The following is a 21,993-nucleotide window of genomic DNA, read 5'->3' as shown; positions in this document are numbered from 1 at the left end:
AGAGCAGGACTATGGCTGTGAGGCTCATTGGGGACCCTCTCTCAGGGGTGTAGCTATCAGTAGTGCAGCAGGTGCAGTGGCACCAGGGAACATGGATGTTCTGGAACCAATGCACCCAGATTATGGCTGCGCTTTACTGACAGCATCATTTCCTTGCATCAGGACCCATGGTTACATTACTATGAAACTGGTCCCTTCTCCCATGCACCGCACAGCCATGATCCAGAGCTGCAAAGGTCAGGAAAGGACCATCCTCCCCTAGGCCTACCAGCTATGGTTCAGTGCTGAGAGGCATAAGGGAGGAAGCCTATAGCTTTGGGTCTTGCCCCAGGCTATGCAGCCATAGACCAGTGCTGCAGGAGGCCCCTCTGAAGGGCAAAGATATCAATAGTGCAGCAAGCGCAGTGGGAGTGTGGCCTCGTGGGGGTTATGGGTCAAATGCGCCCAAATTATGGCTGGATTTTACTCTCCACAAAAAAGTCTACAAAAAGTTATGGAAGGAATGCCTGAATTAATTACAATCAATCAATCAATCAATCAATCAGGGGTTTATAGAGCGCAGGTACTCATACGAAGGGGTCTCAAGGCGCTATGGGGAGGTGGGGGTGTGCATCAACTGGTAATTCAGCAGTCTGCATCCCACTCCATTATTTTTCACACCCTGCTACCTCAGTTTGGACCCAGCCATATGCAAATCAGTCTTGTCCCTGCTCCAATAGGAACAGACCAGACCAAACTACCAGGCCAGGTCCTTCCTGAACTGGAACACAAGCAATCCAGGACAGGTGCTGCCATGGTTAGGGATCATCAGCCAGGTATAGCTTGGTTCCAGTAACATAGTGAATAATGAATACATATCTAGATCGATCTATCTATCTATCTATCTATCTATCTATCTATCTATCTATCTATCTATCTATCTATCTATCTATCTATCTATCTATCTATCTATCTATCTATCTATCTATCTATCTATCTATCTATCTATATATAGATAGATAGATATATAGATATATAGATATATATATATATATAATTTTTATCACATTTTTATTTTATAATTTACTTGCAATATACAACCTGCACGGTTACATCCAGAATGAGGAGCAACCTGCATTAAGCCACGCCAAACGTGTGCTTTACAACAGCAAGCGCTGCTCTTATGGGGGCTTTAGCTCACATTCTATATGTTTAAATGTCTTACCACTCTTCACACCAAATCCCTCTAGCTATGTTAGAAACAAGAACAGCAATCTCTATAAAGAAAACACATGATAATGGAAAGAAGAGATTAAAATAAATGCTTAAATCCACTGTGCAAAATATTTAGATGATGTTCCAAAAATAACATGATGGATTGGCAGCAAACGTATCTAGGTTTCGGCCTAGTGGTGCTAACCGGAATCTATTGCAACATATTTGTTGAGAAATGCTGAAAACTAGACTGTGGATTTTTTACAAATTCATAACAGTCCGGTATATATTAGTACACTGCAAAAGACTGCTTTCATTTCATTGCCTGGATGGTAAATCTTCCAATATTTGTAGTACCTCGTTATGGAAACTGCTGATTTAACCTTCTTGAAATGGTAGTCGAACCATCAGAATGCCATGAACAAATTGTTGGCTTTACCGGAAGTAATACTGTTATCACCCCTGGCATCACACATGGACCCTGGAACAATGCAGATACTGTACTTCTTCAGAGAATGAGGGAAGCTTGCACTGCAGACATTCCCACTCTAAACTTTTTTACCAAAAAAGCTTCTACTGCTGATAAATATGAGGTATCAGTTCTGGGTGTGAGTGAAGCTTTCTTTGCTGGTGCCCAAGCTTCACACACGGACCCTCAAATAGTGCAGATACTGTGCATGTTCAGAGAGTGAGGGAAGCTTGCATTGCTGATGTCCATGCTGTACATGTTTGGTTGAACAAGAAAGCTTCTACTGTTGATACACATAAGGTATAAGTTCTGTGGGTGAGTGAAACTTTCTTTGCTGTGCCTATGCTGTGTCTGTTGGATGGAGGAATGATTGCACTACAGATTCCCATTCGGTGTCTCTTGTGCTAGCGAGGGAAGCTTCCACTGCTGGTTTCCATTCTGTACCTTTTCTAAGAAAGATAAAAGCCAAAACTGCTGTTTCCCAAGTGGCCCGGAGCGAGAGGGAAGTGCTCACTGCTAATGTCCATGGTGTACCTGTTATGGTAATAGAGGAACCTTACATTTCTAATGTCAATGCTGCACCTGTTCTGTGTTGGAATGTCACTACCACTCCTGCTGCCATGCTGTACTTGTCTGAGCAGGAGAAAATGTGCACGTCTGACGTCTATAAAAATCCTGTTCTGTGAGAAAAGGAAGCTTGCAATGCAGATGTCCATTCTAGTTCTCTGAGGGAGGGAATCCTACCCTGTTAATGTTTGTGATATACCTTTTGCGTCGGTGTGGGAAGCTTGTACTATTGGTGTTCCATGTAGTGCCTGTTATGTCAGGGAGTAAAGCTTGCACTTCTGATGTCCAAGAAGAACCTGCTCTTTGTGTAAGAGAAGCTTGCATTACTGATGCCCATATTGCGTCTGCTCTGTGGGGGTAAAGCATGCACTTTTACTCATTTGTTGTGCCTGTTCTCTGTGGGAGGTCAACTCACTCTTTTGAAGACCATGCTGTACATAGTCTGTGAGGGAGGTAAGCTTGCACTGGTGATGTCCATGCAGCATATGTTCAATTATCAAAGGAAGCTTGCACTGGTGATGTCCAGGCAGCATATGTGCAAGTATCAAGGGAAGCTTTCACTGGTGATGTCCAGGCAGCATATGTTCTATTATCAAGGGAAGCGTGCACTGGTGATGTCCAGGCAGCATATGTTCAATTATCAAAGGAAGGTTGCACTGGTGATGTCCAGGCAGCATATGTTCTAATTTCAAGGGAAGTATGCACTGGTGATGTCCAGGCAGCATATGTTCGAATATCAGAGGAAGTTTGCACTGGTGACGCTAATGTCACACCTGTTCTTTAACAGAGGGAAACACACATTTCTGATGGACATGCTGGGCCTACTCTATCAGGAGGTGAACACTGCAATGTTGACTCCCAATATGGACCTTTTGTTATAGTGAGGGGGTCTTGCTCAGTTGATGCCCATGAGGTGCTTAGAGTGGGAGGGTGTGAAACATGATCAGAGAGGGAGGAACGTGTGCACCGCTTATCTCCATGGTTTTCCTGTGGTTGTAGCAAGCAAAGTTTGCAGTGCTGACACCTGTGCTCCACCCTTCTGTGAAGGAGTGCAACTTGCTCTACTGGTGCTAATTCTATGCATATTCTGTGAGTACATGAAGCTTGCATTGGTGATGTCAATGCTGTGCATGTTCCCTCATCAAAGGAAGCTTGAAGGTGTCATGCCCATGCTGTGCTTCTTCATTGAAAGGGAGAGGTTTGCACTGATGATGGCCATGCTGGACTTGTTCCTTGATGCAGTGAGGACTCCATTGTAGGTATCCACACTGTGACTTATATGATAATGAGGGAAGCTTGCACTATTGCTTTTCTCGTTTTCCCAGTTCTGTCATCCATAGATGCTTGACCCACTGATCCATTTTTCGTGTGAGGAAGGCTGGCTCTGTTGATACCCATAATAGGGCCTGTTCTATCATTATCTATAAGGGAAGGAAGCTTGCTCTGATCCTGTTGTGCTGGACATGTTCTTAGTTTGATGCTTGATGTTGAATTGTGCCTGTTCTGTAGAAGAGAGCAACACATATTACTGATGCCCAAGCTACATATATTCTGTGAGTGAGAGAAGCTTGCAATGGTTATATCCATGATGTAAATGGTTATTTCCAAAAAGTCACTTGCACTAATGATGTCTATTTGGTACCTGCTCTTTGACTGAGAACAATTTACATTGCATTACCACCACAGGCATTGTGCAACAGAGCATAGAGATACTCAAGTAGAGTGTGTGACTGGCAGGCATTTCTGTGAAAATGTTCAATAGGTTGTTGCCAACTTGTGTGCATGGTTTGGAATTTTGGGAACGAATCAAGCAATTTGCCAGCCTCTATATGGCACAAAATACTGCATACATTCACAAAAGTACAAAGAATTACTTAATCGGGCTCCAAGTACCTCTTGGAAACCCGGCCATCCTTTAATTTTCTAGAATGATTGATTTACTCTCCTATCATACGTAAATACAGAGAGGAGCCATTATGCTACACCTAACACCTCTAACTGTTACTTTCTGAATTACATGGCTAAAAACGAGGTGCTAGAGCAAAGGAACTTGTCCCCATTGGCCCAGCTTGACACCCTGATATTTCTCAAAATGCAATAATTAATATGATAATACAATTTATAATTTTAAAGGCTGTGACACTATAATATAAATGTAATGTTGCCGCTTATAGAGTGGATATGTGGTTCTGGCTGTAAGGCCTCAATGATCAGAATGTTGAGGAGAAGCCATGGCTTCCAATGTACACAGCGACCAGGGCTTGAGGCCTCGTCTGTGTGATGTCACAACTCAGAACCCTGACCATAGCAACTACTATAACATCAGAACCTTCAGTGTGCAGAGAGATCTGGACGGGAAAGGCGAGTACCAGGGCTCTCTGAGGCAATACAATGGAGGGTCCCAGTGGCCTCACCCCAGTGGACTTTGCCGATGCACCCAAAACCAGCCAGGACCTTCCTGATTACGAGGACGATGGGAAGAGTCCAGAATGGGGTCAGAATAAAAGGATGCAAACCTGGGCTGTAAAGAAGGGCTGGCATCTCCCAGGCCCAATGCTCCGCTATGACACAAACTTGGCATAAAAACTTCTGAACTTAACAAAAGGGGATGATGTATTTGTAGAGGGCGAGTGATGACTACACAGTTTGTTCGAGTCGAGGTTGGATACTGAATGTTCACTGAGTAATAAACTATATTTAGGTGGACATGAACAGTCAACAAGGAACCTGCCAATGTTAAAACAAAACCCATGCTTAGGGCTGCCTAGAACTTAACACTCAACCACATAAATACTAAATAAAGGTGTGACAGAGCTACAATACTGAACCTTTTAAGACAAATAACATCTGCTGAGGGTTGGCGCTAGGCGTAGGCAGCTGCCTTGGGCCCAGCTAATGCACTAATCTGAAAACAAATTGTTAACATTTGATTGAATTTACAATATTTGGAGATACCTAGGCCAAACCTTTCCATCCAGTGTGACTAATATAACGTATCCCATTTAATGGAAATCTAAAATATGTGCTTATTTTATAAGTGTTAATATTTATATTTTTGTTTTACTGATATGGCACCAAGAAAGTTGGTTCTTGCAAAGTCGCTCAACAGTAGACAATTGATGGCACTTCCTATGATGTTGTTTTCTGTGCTTTCATTATGAATGCAAATTGGGAGGGGCTCAGACATTGCCTTTCTACCCGGGCCCCGGAAGTCTTAGGACCAGCACTGCCCCCGTCTTGCAGAAGTCAACGGTGTCAAGAGGGGCTCACTGCCAGCACAGGGACCAAAGTTGGCTCAAAGCATTTGCACCTACATATCAAAGGATGCACAAACAGCATCTCCATTTTTTCTAATTCCTCCCTGTAATTCCTGTGGAGCCATTGGCCAGCAACAAAATGTAATGTTTGTATGTTACACACGCCACATTGTCTACATTTTCCCTACACAGTTTATGTGAATATATATATATATATTTTTTTCTTTTTCATTATAATTTTATTTAATAATTTACTTGCAGTTTCCAAACTGCAGGGTTACATCCAGAATAAGGAGCAAACTCCGTTAATCCATGCCAAACGTGTGCTTTACAACAGCAAGCTCTGTTCTTATGGGGGCTTTAGCACACATTCTATAAGTTTAAATGTCTTACCACTCTTCACACCAAATTCTACTACCTATGTTAGAAACAGGAACAGCAATCTCTAGAAATTAAAACACCTGAGACTGGAAAGAAGAGATTAAAATAAATGCTTAAATCCACTGTGCAAAATATTTTGATGATTTTCCAAAAACAACATGATGGTTTGGCAGCAAACGTATCTAGGTTTCGGCCTAGTGGTGCTAACCGGAATCAATTGGAACATATTTGTTAAGAAATGGTGGAAAGTAGACTGTGGATTCTTTACAAATTCATAACAGTCCAGCACCTATTAGTACACTGCGTAAAGACTGCTTTCATTTCATTACCTGGATGGTAAATCTTCCTTTATTTGTAGTACCTCGTTATGGAAACTGCTGATTTAAACTTCTTGCAATGGTAGGTGAACCATCAGAATGCCATAAAAACATGGCTGCCTTTGACTGGAAGTAATACTGTTATCACCTCTGGCATCACACATGGGTGCTGGAACAGTGCAGATACTAGTCCCTCTTCAGAGAGTGAGGGAAGCTTGAATTGCTGAAGTTTATGTTGTAAATGTTTTCTTAACCAAGAAAGTCTCTACTGCTGATCCAGGAGGTATCAGTTTTGCGGGTGAGTGAAGTTTTCTTTGCTGGTCCTCCAGCATCACACATGGACCCTGGACCAGTGCAGATGCTGTGCATGTTCAGAGAGTGGGGGATGCTTGCACTGCTGACGTTCATTTTGTGACCTTTTTGTTAACCAAAAAAGCTTCTACTGCTGATCCACGAGGTATCAGTTCTGGGTGTGAGTGAAGCTTTCTTTGCTGGTGCCCTGGCATCACACATGGACCCTCAAACAGTGCAGATACTGTGCATGTTCAGAGAGTGAGGGAAGCTTGCATTGCTGATGTCCATGCTGTACATGCTTGGTTAACCAAGAGAGCTTCTACTGCTATACACATGAGGTATGAGTTCTACAGGTGAGTGAAGCTTTCTTTGCTGGGCCTATGCTGTGTTTGTAGTGCAATCATCCCTCCATCCAACAGACACAGCATAGGCACAGCTATGGGATTGGAAATCTGTAGTGCAATCATCCCTTCATCCAACAGATTCCCATTGGATGTCTCTTGTGCTAGTGAGGGAAGCTTGCACTGCTGGTTTCCATTCTGTACCTTTCCTAAGAAAGATAAAAGCCAAAACTGCTGCTGCCCAAGTGGCCCGAAGAGAGAGGGAAGTGCTCACTGCTAATGTTCATGGTGTACCTGTTATGGTAATGGAGGAACCTTACATTTCTAATATCAATGCTGCACCTGTTTTGTGAGGGAATGTCGCTGCCACTCCTGCTGCCATGCTGTACTTGTCTGAGCAGGAGAAAATGTGCACGTCTGACGTCTATAAGAATCCTGTTCTGTGAGAAAAGGAAGCTTGCAATGCAGATGTCCATTGTAGCTCTCTGAGGGAGTGAATCTTACCCTGTTAATGTTTGTTATATACCTTTTGCGTTGGTGTGGGAAGCTTGCATTATTGGTGTCCATGCATTATCTGTTATGTCATGGAGTAAAGTTTGCACTTCTGATGTCCAAGAAGAACCTGTTCTTTGTGTTACTGAAGCTTGCATTACTGATGCCCATATTGCATCTGCTCTGTGTGGGGTAAAGCATGCACTTTTACTCATTTGTTGTGCCTGCTCTCTGCGGGAGGACAAGTCACACTTTTGAAGACCATGCTGTACATAGTCTGTGAGGAAGGGAAGCTTGCATTGGTGATGCCCATGCTGCATATGTTCTATTATCAGAGGAAGTTTGCACTGGTGACGCTAATGTCACACCTGTTCTTTAACAGAGGGAAACACACATATCTGATGGGCATGCTGGGCCTGCTCTATCATGAGGTGAACACTGCAATGTTGATGCCCAATGTGTACCTTTTGTTATAGTGAAAGAGTATTGCTCAGTTGATGCCCATGAGGTGCTTAGTGTGGGAGGCTGTGAAACATGGTCAGAGAGGGAGGAATGTGTGCACCATGGTGTCCCTGTGGTTGTAGCAAGCAAAGCTTGCACTGCTGATGCATGTGCTCCACCCTTCTGTGAAGGAGGGCAACTTGCTCTACTGGTGCTAATGCTATCCATTTTCTGTGAGTGAATGAAGCTTGCACTGGTGATGTCAATGTTGTGCATGTTCCTTCATCAAAGGAAGCTTGAAAGTATCATGCCCATGCTGTGCTCAGGTTTGCACTGACGGAGGCCATGCTTGACTTGTTTGATGCAGTGAGGACTACACTGTAGGTATCCACACTGCGACTTATATGATAATGAGGGAAGCTTGAACTATTGCTTTCCTTGTGTTACCAGTTCTCTCATCCAGAGATGCTTGTCCCACTGATCCATTATTTGTGTGAGGAAGGCTGGCTCTGTTGATACCCATAATAGGGCCTGTTCTGTCATGTTCTAGGGAAGGAAGCTTGCTCTGATCCTATTGTGCTGGACATGTTCTTTGTTTGATGCTTGATATTGAATTGTGCCTGTTCTGTGGATGAGGTTAATACACATTACTGATGCCCAATATACATATAATATGTGAGTGAGAGAAGCTTGCAATGGTTATATCCATGCTGTAAATGGTTATTTCCAAAGGGCACTTGCACTGATTATGTCTATTTTTGTACCTGCTGTTTGACTGAGAAAAATGTACATTGCACTACCACCACAGGCATTGTGAAACGGAGCATAGAGAGTAGTGTGTGTCAAGCATTTCTGTGAAAATGTTCAATAGCTTGTTGCCAACTTGTGTGCATGGTTTGGAATTTTGGAAACGAGTCTAGCAATTTGCCAGCCTCTACATGCCACATAAATACTACATACATTCACAAACGTCCAATGAATTAGTTAATCGGGCGCCAGGTAACTCTTGGAAGACGCGTTGGTTTGCTGTCCCCTGCAGGGCACCATCTCTGTGTTTTTAGCGATTCGCAATGGGTCGCAAATTGCGACCTGCCTCCTAAATATTGATGAGGCAGGCCCCTTTCCCACCTACGCGGAATCGCAAACAGTCTCAAACACTGTTGTACATCACATTTTGTGACTTTGTAATTGCGAGTGGCAAAAAGTCGCAATTAGGAACTCGCAAAATGTAGCCCAAAACCATAAAAACAAAGCAGTGGCTTCTTGATGAGGCTGGATCTCCATAAATATCCATGTCTTTCTTTTTATTGTTCATTTAAAAAAAACAATAGGCTTAATAATTGTTTCACTTATGCAATCAGTTGACACAAAAAGAAATATAAAAGATGTAATGTCCTAAAACTCTTCCCCGCCTCGTTAAGCTCCATAGATGGTCTCCTGTATTTTCTAGTCATCGTGAAGTGCTTGAATGTTTGCCCATCTCTGTGTAGGTTAGTTTGAGCGGAAGTTGGAGTGATCCCTCTGTATGATTGTAGCATGCTGAAAACCTCATATTTTTCTCAATATTTTATCCTTTTCTGATGATGTTTCCCATACAGAAGTTTTGGTATGTGTCGGCTTCCGTGAACGTGAGAAGATCTACTGCAGCGAGTATGCAGAGGATCATGAAAAAGGTAAGACGGAAGCATATGCCAATGTGTTGTGGGTGGTAAAAAGGCAAACAAAAATCTTTTCTTGCTCCTTGCTCAAAATGAGTTACCCATTGTTACCGTAAACCGCAGGTAAGAGCGGGGTGGGCCGCCGCCACCCCCTAAACTCGTTCCGCCTGGGGCAGAATCCTCCCCTTTGCTACGCCACTGCTGTAAACTCCGTGGATGGCCAAGATCTGACATATTTGTGTAATTCATAATGTCTTCGCTTTGGTGCGGCAGACTATATTTAACATACTCAGCATCCGACATTTTCAAAGTAGCTACATCAAAACCTATCAGAAATGAGGATATGAGTAGTTTTTAAATCTTTACTGCCTTTCTGGCTGATCATAATCATGAAAAATATTTTTCAATAGTTAATGAAGAATTAATTAATCACAATACAAGTGACTATTTTTTTTCCTAGTGAGCCTGCCTTGGTAGTAGGGGTATTTCTGTAATTGTTTTGGAACAACCTATCTCCAGCGCTTTAACACATTTTCTATTATGGACCTTTCCACCAGGCCCTGAAATACCATCTATTTTGATAGATAAGGTCTTGGCCTGTTAGTCTTAGATTTAGTGTAGTCCCCTTGGACCACCAGTTTTATCTCCAAGATGCCTTTCGGAGAATATCACGCTATGCAGATACCCTCACTCACTGACCCAGTACTGATGTATATAATTAAGTGATGAGGCAGTGCTCTAGGTAATAAAGTTTATAGAGGGCGTTTGGCTTCTTTGATTGCTTAAGTGCACAAAGAAGCATAAGGTTTGAAAAATGGGGCCCTGTTTATGTATCCTCAAGACTCAGGATTATCTATTAATTTTTAATAATATGGAAATAAATTCAATTTTGGACACCAAAGTACATTTCGGAAGTTAGCTTAAAAAATGGGAGACTACCTTTTAAAATGGCAATGGATATGGTTGGTATCCACCTCTGTGATTTCAGTGGTGCAGTCATTTTGTTTTGTTGTAAAAAACTGACTGTAAACTATTTAAAAACACCAACAAAAGTGGGTTGAAAAACCGGAGGGGTGAAGGCAAAAGGTTTAAGGATGACCCTGCGGAGAGAGCCAAACACAATCGGAATTGGATCTGAAAAGGACGGAATAAAAGTCATGGTTGCCTCCTCATAATGACTTCCTTTCGTTTTTTGAGAAGGCGGAGAGATGGTTCAAAACTGAGGGGATGCAGAGGAACAATTATTATTCTCGCATTCAGCATCTTATCGTGTTTCAACCAGTGGACCTATCCAAAGTCGGCAGCTTTCGTGAGGATTGGGGATCCTTATTATCCTATGTTGTTAGCACATACACAATCAACACACGCTGACATACACACAGCACCCAATATTCTGTTGATGCTGGATGCTAGAATGCTTCTACAGCACATATTATATGGTCCCTAATCTTAACTTGGGAAAACCTCATGGGGGAGTATGATGAGGGGAGCCTTGTAGTCACACAGGTCTCAAGGGCCTTACAGAATGTGGCTTTTCTTAGGCGTTGACCTTATCCTTCATGTTTTGTTCACTTTTTGTGATATGGATTCTATTTTCGTAGGACGCACACTCAGCCGCGGCCGCTGGAGGTAAGAGCGGTGGGGCCAGGTGAGGGGGGATTTCAAGGGACGACCACAAGGGTAAATTGATTAACTATTTATTTAATTTTCCCTCGTGGTCGTCTCTCAAAATCCCCCCTCACCTGGCTCCACCGCTCTTACCTGAAGCGGCTGCGCATTCGTAGACAGCCCAGACATCTCTCTCGTTCCTTCAATCTCCTGGTAGAAGGAGTTTGTAGGTTGTGATCATTATAAATCCACCTGATCGGTGTAGACAAAAGCAAACAGAAGAAAGGCTATTTCCTAACTAAGCACTCCTGTCCTACCTACTCTCAGCAACTCTGAAGCAACGGAGATGAGTCTCTCAATCGTTTCCCTTTCAAGACCTCTCTCATAAAGTGTGTCATATTGCACTCCTCTGAGAGTTAGGACTTCTCTGGGTGCTTCAGCCGATGACTATGCAGTTGTGTGATGATCAGTGCAGTCTGAGTCTCCACACCTTGCCTTTCATATGACCTTCTCTTGATACAATTTCTTTTACAGAATGGCCTGCATCTCCTGGTGTTTCTGAATGCCAGGCTTTCTCCCCAGAGAATGTGACTGATGCTGAAGAAGGTGAGAGATCTTTTTCAATTTGCCGAGCAAATATTAAATGTTCTACACCACTGTAAGCTCTCCCAACTTCCGAGATGGTTGGCAACCCATGCTTCGGCAGCCTCCTGTGAATACACTCTTAACATAAGATAGACTCTTGTGAACCTCATGGTTAGTGACCCTGCTCAAGAAGCAGTGTCCCTGACTAAGAGTGTCACAGGATCACTAAGGAATGAGTGAACCTGAATCACCACGGAGGAGTTTGTTATAATGTATCCGGTATCCGCACAGATTTAGTTTTATTCTTGATTATTTTTAAGTCCCAGAGTCAGCAAAGGGTACCTTCTTTCCGTGACTCCATGGTGGGGCATCTGTTCCACTGCTCGTTCCAGATGTGATGCGCATTTTATACATTAACTTCAGAGTGGAGCAAGAAAAAAAACATTTTATTTTTTATTTTTCATCATTGAAGCTAGTGTTTTTTCACTGAGAGGCCCATATTGTCCCACTCGCTCACACTGGATGTGCTCTTTAGTATCCAGAAGACTAAAAATGATTGAAGATTCCAAAACAAAAGTTAATGGATAGAATACACTCCCTGAGCCCTTATTCACTTCCTATGATTTGAAGATGGGTTAATCAATGTGCCATGCTCATGTTTTCCTCTTTATCTTTATTCGTATTAGAATACAGCTACATAAACAAGATGAGATGGAACATGCCACACCCCACAGCATCATGTGCTTTTACAAACCAGTGGCTGTCAGACGTGTTTCTCATATACTGTCGTTAATGCATTTGAAGCCACCTTGGGGGTCGGCATGCTATGTGTCTTTTCAATTCAAACAATAATAACATAATTCTCGAAAGCACTTAATGCCAAAATTCTTGCTATTTCTAAGCACTATAAATACAGGTGTTACTACTGATCAAGATAAAGGTACTGAGGGTCATATTTAGACGCACCTATCGCCACCACAATGTCACTTTTCAGGACTTGTGGTGGCGATAGGGGCTTTGCCTTATTTGCAAGGCAGCGTTAAGCCAGTTAGCGAGGCTGAACGCTGCCTTGTGAATAAGGCCCCCTTTCGCCCTACACTTTGCGTGAAAGGGGTGGGCAATGGGTGTTGTGGTGAATGTTTCACCTCAACGCCCATTGATTTTCACACTGCCCCATATTTACAAGGGTGGTGTAAACATGGGGCAGCACCAAAATTAAGACCAGAGCCTGGTCTTACCCTGGTGAAACGAGGAGAAACTTTAATTTCTCCCTGTTTTTTGCTGTTCGCATGTGTGCTGTGTTGTGCAACACACATGGAAACAGCAAAACACCAATGATTGTATATGTGCAGGAAGGTGTCCCTTCCTGCACATAAACAATCTTTTTTTAAAAGTGACGTTTTGCAACTTCTATGTGTACTGCATTAAGAAGCACACATAGAAGTTACAAAACCCCATTCAAAGATAGTTTATGTGCAGGAAGGGGTACCTTACTGCACATAAACAATCTCCGCCTGTAACTTATTTCTTTATCAACTTTATCAACTGATCTACGACTTACTGAGTTTCAAGATTGAGACCTGTTAGTCACACAAAGACACCAGCAGTCATAGCTTAAACTCCTGAGCTACCCTGCCATGACATAATACTACATTGCAAAGGACAACACCACATTACAGGTGATAACATATGATCGCATTGCATGCGTCAATATGGCATATCTGCTGAGCTGTACTTAGCAATAAAGTAAGCTCGAAATCACAGAACCCGCTTAAGTCATGTATGTGTGTTGGAATAGAAAATTAATCTATTCCAACCTCCAGCGCTCCCCCGACTGAAAGTCGATGTAAAAGCTGGCGTTGCAACGGCATGCGATGATAGAACGCATGCCATTACATTGCATGGCGTTGCAACGAAAAAGGAGTGCAGCAGTGGGTAGAAGGTGTTGGATTTAACTCCAACACCTTCCCTACTGTTGCACACACTGGAGTTGGAATAGAAAATTAATCTATTCCAACTTCCAGCGCTCCCCCGACTGAAAGTCGATGTAAAAGTTGGCGTTGCAACGGCATGCGATGTAATGGCATGCGTTGTAACGTAACATATTCATGTCTGTAATATCCTATGTTAGTTGAACTGATGGCAACAGAGGATTTATAAACAGTTGTTTTTCACTCACAATTGGACATCTGAATCCTCTTATTAAAAACAACACAACTGGTTGTGGCTATACTTATTTGACAGGTATCTTTTTGAAGCTTTACTACTTGAAATTTACAGCCCAACCAATTAAGCTCTGAGATTCCACCTCCTCGCCTTCAAGAGCTACTCCTTGTGCAAATGATACACATTTTCTATTTATTGGATAAACATTTAAAAAGATTCTGCATTCTGTTGTGGAATTCAGTTATAACAACACATTCTGATGAGACTCTTAAGGGTGTAGCAGCCCATTAGTGCTAAGGTATATTCTACCTTCAAAATCCAATTACAGCTTAAAGGCAAATGCTGGTCTTTGATTATGATAGCCTTTCATTTGAGACCAAGTATTATATAATTTCACTAGTACAAATACATGGGTCTGTTGGGTTGGGTTTGTAGTCTCAAGACAATAGAGTAGTTTGAATCTAAAAGTGCAAAAGTGACACTTCTGGAGGCAGAACAGAAAGGCAATGGGCTCTACATACATGCAGTGGTGCCATCTTGTATTCAGTTCTGGTCAGCACTCATTGTCTCATGAAGGTACTGAGCTGAGGGAATCAGGCGGCAGAGCTTTGCATTTTGTAGATAATTATTGAAGGGTCTGAAAGAAGTGCCTCTCCCCAATAATAATGCATATTTCGCTTGCTTTCTATTTAGCGAGCCTTCGTGTTGTTTCTACCTGTCATTTGTGGCTTCCTTCACTCTTTCTTTGCTGGGTCTAGTGCTTAGTGGGCTAATGCGTCCACAGTAATGGCTGTGTTTGACCTTATGGTCACAGGTTCAAATCCCAGTGGATCCACTTAGCCTTTCGTCCTTCTGATATCAATAAAATGAGTACCATTAATTTGGGTAACAATAAACATCTGTTATTAAGCACCAAGATACCCTTTGCGGTGAATGCGATGTGAATGTTATGTTATGAGATTTCTGATTCCTTCATTTTTGAGACACTCTTGAGGTTATGGATTCTGGTTAGTTATAACCCGACTGTGGCCCTTATGAAGGCTGTAGGCATGATCCTTGATATCACTCACGCTAAATGTTTTCCTACCATGACCCAACAGATTAAGGGGAATATTCATGCAGGGTTACTGCAGTGAAGGGCGACCTTTTGTTTGCAGCCATATGTTCGATTTGAAATGTTTTTCAACTGGCCAGAATGTATGATAACTCAATGTATATTTTAGGAAACTTGGTAAGTGCTTTGCCTCTATTTCAAAAACATGCATAACATGCCTGCTTCTTCCCCTAGTCACTACACTTAAGGAGATGCCAGCTCTGCAACTTAGCTCATCAGATGCCTTAGAAAACCTAATCTATGCAGCAGAAACATCCCCAGAGAACACTGAATCTGAGAAGGATGCAGGAAATGAAGCGGTTGTTGCTGAGCCTGAAACCATTTCTGATGCCAGTGACTGTGTTTGGTATGAAAATGAAGATCATGTGATTGTAATAGGGTCAGACACTACAGAAACAGCAGAGGAGCAAAATGAGGTTACTACTGAACCTATCTCACTAGTCAAGCCACCCATGTGTACATGCCAAAGAGAAGAGAAGAACAGCCGCAGGAGGACACATAGCTCAGACAGTCAGTGTGAGTCAAGGGATGATGTGGAAGCTGTTCCTCTTCATCCACCGATCTCGGATTTCCCTCCTGGTATCCCCATTACCAAGGAATTTGTGCAGCGTTTTCTTGCGCCGGTGCAACATAATATTCGTTTCCCATATGGGTGTGCTGCTTGCTGGAAGGCCTTTGCGTCTGCGGACATGCTGTTCTCTCACGTGATCCACGGAGCCAGGGGGGACTTCAGCTGCCTTGTGTTCTTCCAGAGGTGGAAACTGATGAGAAGAAGGCTGCGCATGGTGAGCAACAGACTTGATGCTGCCATAGAGAGGCGCGACCGTCTGAAGAGAAAGAGAGAAGGTCCCATTTCTCTCCCACGTACAGTATGTTCTTGTTGTGGGAGGAGCGTCCAGGGGTACGTGAACAGCACCAGCAGCGAAAGCAACAGCAGCAGCTGCTGCCGTGGCAGCCGGAAGAGGAAGCAGCAAGATTATGTTTGTCATTGCCCACCCCCAAAAAGGCAACGTTCTAGTAGAGAGTCATTCTAGAAGACCACTAGAGCAGACCACAAGAGGCAATTGATCAGCTAATTTATCCAACACTTTAGAATTATTTAGGAAATGCTCAGACACATTTAGGTTTAGCACATTACTAACCCATTACCAATAGGACAATATTGATAGGTAGGAGGCCCTTTACTTACGCAGCTAATTTCCCTTGTTAAACAGAGCTCCCCTCCCTTGTCTGCTAAGAACACATCTACAGTTCACAGAGAAGCTTTATCTGAGCCTCATGGCAAGACTGTGTGACAAAAACTGTAACTCCTTCCCACTGAGCTCCCTTTATCCTGTGCTGGTCATTATGGAGGCCATAGAACATTCAAAGTTCTGCCACCTTTGTAAAGCTATCCGTCACATCTACAGAGAAATGCATCCAGTGGTCCAATAGAGTTCAGGGGCATATAGACTCTAAAGAGCAACTAAGCTTGCCTCAAAGTGTCAGAAGTCACAGAGATGGCCTTTATTGAGGAGTGAAGTCATTGCAGGTAGAGTCCCACCACACATCTATCCAGAGTGCTACAGAACAGCATCATTTTTACCTGAAACACTCACTTCTACTGTCTAAAAATGTGAGAGCTAAATAGGTCGAATATGATATGCCTAAAGATATATATCATTTGTGGCAGACAGGTTTACAGTGAAGGACTCCACAGAGAGGTGCTGTTTTTACCCCAGGGTAAATTTGGTGATTTGAAACAACTTCTTACTTTCAGTTTCACCTCTCAGCTCATGCATTCCATTAAATTCTCAAATCCACACTCAAGTCTTCGGTCCCAAAAAAGGAAGCATGTCTGATACAGAGGACAATCATAAGCTGTCTTGATGGCTACCGGGAAAACTGATAAAATGTATTCATACCATTGCAGCCATCTAGCTAGAGAAGTCATGCATAAAATGCACCACACTCTTTAAGGAAAAGATATCAGACTTCACTCGGATTCTTGTCGCTGTCTGACATTCCTAGACAATGAGGTATAATTCATGATGTGCCTGCTCTTTGTTTGGTAACTGTGGCACTTCGACCCTCCTAGCAACAATCTAGGCCTAGGATTTTCTCTCAACTACCATGAGGGTACACATGTAACAAGCAGTGATGAAGCAACAGGGACATTTGAGCCAGTAAAAGGGTCCACCTCACCTGCATCCCTGATGGGTCTACTAACGATTAGCATGCCTAGAGTCCCAGGCCATGAAGCCTCTAGCCAGCACTTTGCTGAGGTTGGTGTCTGGGGTGGAGGACAATACCTGGACAATGGAGTAGGGCCCACTCACTGCTCTACCGCAACCACTTGCATCTGTAGCACTTACCTGCAGTGTGTTGCAAACTCACTGCCACATAGGAGTCCTCTGGTCCAAGCTTCCAAATCCTCTCCTTCCAATAGACATTATCTAAAATGACATGTCTATAAATTACTGTCAAGCCAATTTTTTGTTCTGATTCAATTTCTACAACATTGGGTATTGTGTCCCATATCTGAACCATGAAGAGCACTGTAAGACAAAGGTGGATTTTCATTTTTCTACTGAATGGGGTTTCCTCTTGTGTTAACCAACTCTATGAAAATCCAAATTATTGTCCCCTGTGAAGAAAATGTTTTCTCAGCTCTCTGTTTTATGACATTGTATTTCTACTCCCTGACGGAAACAATAGGATATTGTAGCAATTATAGGTTTTTATTGTAAAGTATCACTAGTTGTAAATGGTAAACAAATTCTAGTAAAATGTTACGTTGTAAACTGCTGATATACCCTAAAGAAAACACTGCACACAAAAAATCCTACAAAAATAAACTTTACAAACGTGTTGGCTCCTTACTTGCGGCTGTGGTCTCTTTTTTTGTATGAATGGTGTAGGGTTACTCCTTTATCCACAGGAAACACATTGGGGCATATGTACAAGCCTCTATTGCCACCGGTGGTATTAGGGGCTGAGCTGGCTTAACGCTGCCTTGTATATAAGGCCCCCTTTCACGCTATGGTTAGCATGAAAGGGGTGGGCAGTGGGTGTTGCAGTGGGCGTTCCACCGCAACACCCATTCATTTTGATGCTGCCCCCAATGTACAAGGGTGGTGTACATAGGAGGCAGCACCAAAATTAAGACCAGGCAAAACCTGGTCTTAAGATGGCAAAACGAGGAGAAATGCATTATTTCTACTCGTTTTTGCTTTTTCCATGTGTGCTGCCTTGTGCAGCACACATGGAAAAAGCAAAATGCCATTGTTTGTTTATGTACAAGAAGGTGTCCCTTCCTGTACATAAACAAACTTTTTAAAAAATTCAATTTTTTCACTTTCATGTGTGCTGCATGAAGCAACACGCATGAAAGTGACAGAATGGCATTTCTAGGGTTGTTTATGTGCTGGAAGAGACACCTTCAATGCCAATGCCAGCATTTGTAAACCGCACAGCTACCTCCGGAGAGGTGTCCCGGTGCTGGGGGCCGTCAGGAAGATTAAGCAAGCTATTCTCCAGAGTCACATGATGCTGGATTAACCTGCCGTCAGAGCCGGGGATCGAACCCTGAAGTCTGGAGTCAGGCACCCTGGCCACTCCCCATACATAAACAATCCTCCCCTGCACGCAGACACCCTTGCTCTCTGGTGTAAGGGTGCCGGCATGGGCGCTAAGTTGCTAAACTTAGCACCATCGCGGGGGAAACGCAAGGCTGCGCCACATTCTTGAAAATACGGTGCAGCCTTGAGTTTCAGAAGTGGAGGAGAGAAGCTTTAAGCCAGGAAGGCTAACGCTTCTCTCCTCCGCTTCCTTGTACATATCCTCCATTGCTTTGTGATATTCAGCTGGCCATTGCCAAAGTGTTAATTTTGTTTGTGGGTATTTTTGCTTCCGAGATATTTTCTCCACATTCTAATGGCTCATAAAACCTGAAATTGTTTTTAGAAAGAGCTGGCTGGGTGACTTTTAAATATATGTCATTATACCAATCCTAGAGGATTTCAGAAGCGCAATCCAAAAATGGTAACTTTCATTTGGTGAGTAGAAACATCAGATGTAGATTCTAGATATCTTGAACATGGCGTTACCTCACTTAAAAGGTGAGATAGGTTGTAACATTCTGAACTCCAAGTACGTAAGTTGAGTGGAGGTACCCACCACTGAAGTAGGGAAATCATGCAATGGAAAATGGCAACATATTTGTAGAAGAACACCCCTCTCTGCTCTCATTATGCAGATGTAAGCCAGAGAGAGTCTTTGCATTGCTGTGAGGTCTCATAGGTCAAGAGTCATCAACTAAATAAAGCACAGAATGGCTGAGACCTTGAAGGAGGTGGGGATTTCACTAAGTGGTCCCTGGGGCCAGCATGGAATGACTCCTGTTCATAAGTTTTGCTGTTTCATCCTTCTGTCCAACTGTGCCCAGCACAATAAGTTTAATTGCCATTAAAGGGAGTGATGACAGGAGAGATAAAAGTGTTCTAATTAGCCTAGAAATCCAACCAAGGTAATGTGCATTAGATATGAAACGTGGTGGCAGCAGGATGATTCAAGCAGAATAGAAAATAAAAAGATAATTGGAAGAAAACAGACAGACCAATGAGGTCCAAAGAAAAGGAAACAGTAAATGGCAATAGAGCCGGGAACTTGCAATAATTGTCAGAGCTAAGGGAGTAGAGAGACCAGACGAATATGAGGAGCTAAATCTAATCATATGCCATTCAATATACTGCACTCCAGTCTGAAGTTATCTCTCCTCCTCCAAAAGAACCATATCTGTGAAGGACCTTAAGGTCCAACAGTTGCTGGAACATTAGTTCTTGGTGGATGTAGCTTCATTTCCTATCTTAGCTACTACAATAACTGAACTAAGCTGAGGATTTGAGTGCAGGTCATCAATTTGGCGGATTTGATCTCCAAATCTTGTGGCTTCATAAAATGTTGAGCTTTGACCATCCTTCTACGTGCAGTGTGATATATATGCAGGAGAAAGCAGGTCTATCAGCCTTTTAAATTAGGATAAACAGGACCAAAAAGTCGACCTAGGAACAACAAGAAGGGATGGACTTAAATCTCCGTCTGTCTGTCTCTGCTTCCTTGCCATTTTTGATAGGACCAGCTTTTGGCACTGTTCCTGCCACTCTCCTCCCCGAGCCTCCTTCCGCAGGCTAAAGCCAGGTGATTCTTGACCATCAGGAACTATGGAGGGCAAGTGTGGAGGCAAGGTAGCTAAGTGCAATGGGCATAAGTTAGTGTAGCAGTAGGTATTAGTGTAGACTGATATAGGTATTTTTAAGGTGACTGTGTTTATCCCATATTATTACATGGATTTACCCTTTATGCGCTATTGCAGTCATGCGTGTAATATGAGCTCATAATGTTACATGCTTGAAAGGTGTAGTGTCTGAGTATTTTGGGGGTATATGGATGATCTGATACCTGGATCTGTCAGATAAATGATATCATTTGTGGGAAGAGCATATGGGCAATGCAAGCTTATAGTCACAGATAAATAGATCCCATCACAATTAATAGGTTAGGCCCTGGTTAGTCAATATCTCATCAGTAGCTTCTCTTGATTAGACCATGGTGTATTCAATTCAACAAAACCTGTCACAAGACACCAACCTGCAAGACACAGAAGCCCTGGCCTCAGGGAAAATGGCTGATCTGTGGCTTTTGGCTCTCACCGTGCATCAAGAAACTGGCTCAACAAAATTGTAATGCAAAGGTGGGTCTGTATTTGTTATAATCAATATTTTTCTTTAAAAGACGCAGCCCGCACATTAGTGATTGGACTACAGCTGATTCAGGATTTCCAAACTAGATATGAACAGGTTTAAAATGAGGTTGGGTCAAGAGGATTGGCTCTAAAGGGTGTTTAGATACACAAAGATGGTGAACAATTTCTTAGCAGAGGTGTGCATAAGCTATTGTCTGAAGAGCTCCAATTTACAAAATGTTTGAACACTAGCATGAATCTTGGGTTCTCTAAAGGTGCTTTCAGTGAAATGAAAAGGTGGAATATGATTAACAGAATTAGTGTAATTTGCCCACAGCTGTAAATTTAGGGTGAAGGGTTGGAATGTGTGTTTTTCCCAGGGAAGAAACTTTGAGATGGCCATTGAGAAGGTAGCAAACCCCTCCCATTTTTTATTTTCCCCACAGCCATAGGCTCTGCCAGTGATATTCACACACCATTTGGCAACCTGTACGTTATGTCAAAACAGCTGGGATAAGGGAACTGATTAGTTGTGAAAATTCCCAAGCAACCCAAACATTTCTGGGGGCTTGAGGGAGACCGTTTTGTGGCCACAAAGTTTTCTATTTGAGTCTTGTCCTAGCAGACCTCAAAGGTAAAGGTTCAATGGCATTTCAGCTAAGAATTCTGTCCGTTATATCCTACTTGTGAACTCACACATTAAAATATCCAAATGAATTGCTCAATTAATAATTAGCTATTCCATTGGATTGGAAGGCTGAAGTTGGAAGTTCTAAGTGTCAAGGCAGAACAAGTTGTCAAACATTTGGGCAGCTGTTAATGTTTATATTGGGTAAAAATACACTGTGGAGCTATTTGATAAGAAGCTTAAACAAGCATTTTCAATGCTATAGGTCTCGCATTCACGTGAGTTTGAGCTATTGCCATTGTAAATGACAATTCCTTTTATTTATGTTTTGGGTTTTAAAAACATAAATAAAAGGCATTGTCATTTACAATACTAATAGCTTAAACTCTTGCAAAAGCAAGACCTATTGCATTGCAATGAAGGGCCTTCTCGACCGCTTGTTAGATTGTAAATATCAGAGGAAGGGATCGGCCTGCGACGTCTTAAAAGTAGTGATAAATAGTGCAATGAAGAAGATGTGTAAGTGTTGTAAATTACACAGACACAAAGTGTTACGTGAGATTTACATATGAACCGAGCTATAAACACTAACAAAGCGCTCCAACACCTTTTGCACTGTGATTACACTGTCGCCGCTCAGGAGGAAGAGCGGGAGGGGGACTATCTCCTGCCCTCTCTGTGATATGAGTTTCCAGTGTGGCATTGCTTAATGTCATTGCTATCTTTGGCCTAATAAACACTCCAACTGTAGTAGGGCTC

At 42.7% G+C, this 21,993-nt stretch overlaps 1 protein-coding gene across 1 annotated transcript in view; it reads left to right on the top strand.

The window, feature by feature from the left end:
- The window catches only part of LOC146833042 (uncharacterized), a 48,888-nt gene extending 32,065 nt beyond the window's left edge, over positions 1-16,823 (top strand). The window contains exons 2-4 of the mRNA XM_085600041.1: positions 9,352-9,426; positions 11,554-11,625; positions 15,059-16,823. Coding sequence (XP_085456167.1) covers positions 15,076-15,918 — 843 coding nt within the window. The 5' untranslated portion in view covers positions 9,352-9,426; positions 11,554-11,625; positions 15,059-15,075 and the 3' untranslated portion in view covers positions 15,919-16,823. The remainder of the gene's footprint in view (positions 1-9,351; positions 9,427-11,553; positions 11,626-15,058) is intronic.
- Positions 16,824-21,993: the final 5,170 nt, after the last annotated feature.

This window comes from Triturus cristatus, chromosome 4_2 (genome assembly GCF_964204655.1).
Source record: "Triturus cristatus chromosome 4_2, aTriCri1.1, whole genome shotgun sequence".
In the NCBI taxonomy this organism is placed as follows: domain Eukaryota; kingdom Metazoa; phylum Chordata; class Amphibia; order Caudata; family Salamandridae; genus Triturus; species Triturus cristatus.
Note: the sequence above shows the minus strand (reverse complement) of the source record. Positions and strands in the feature narration are given on the sequence as shown.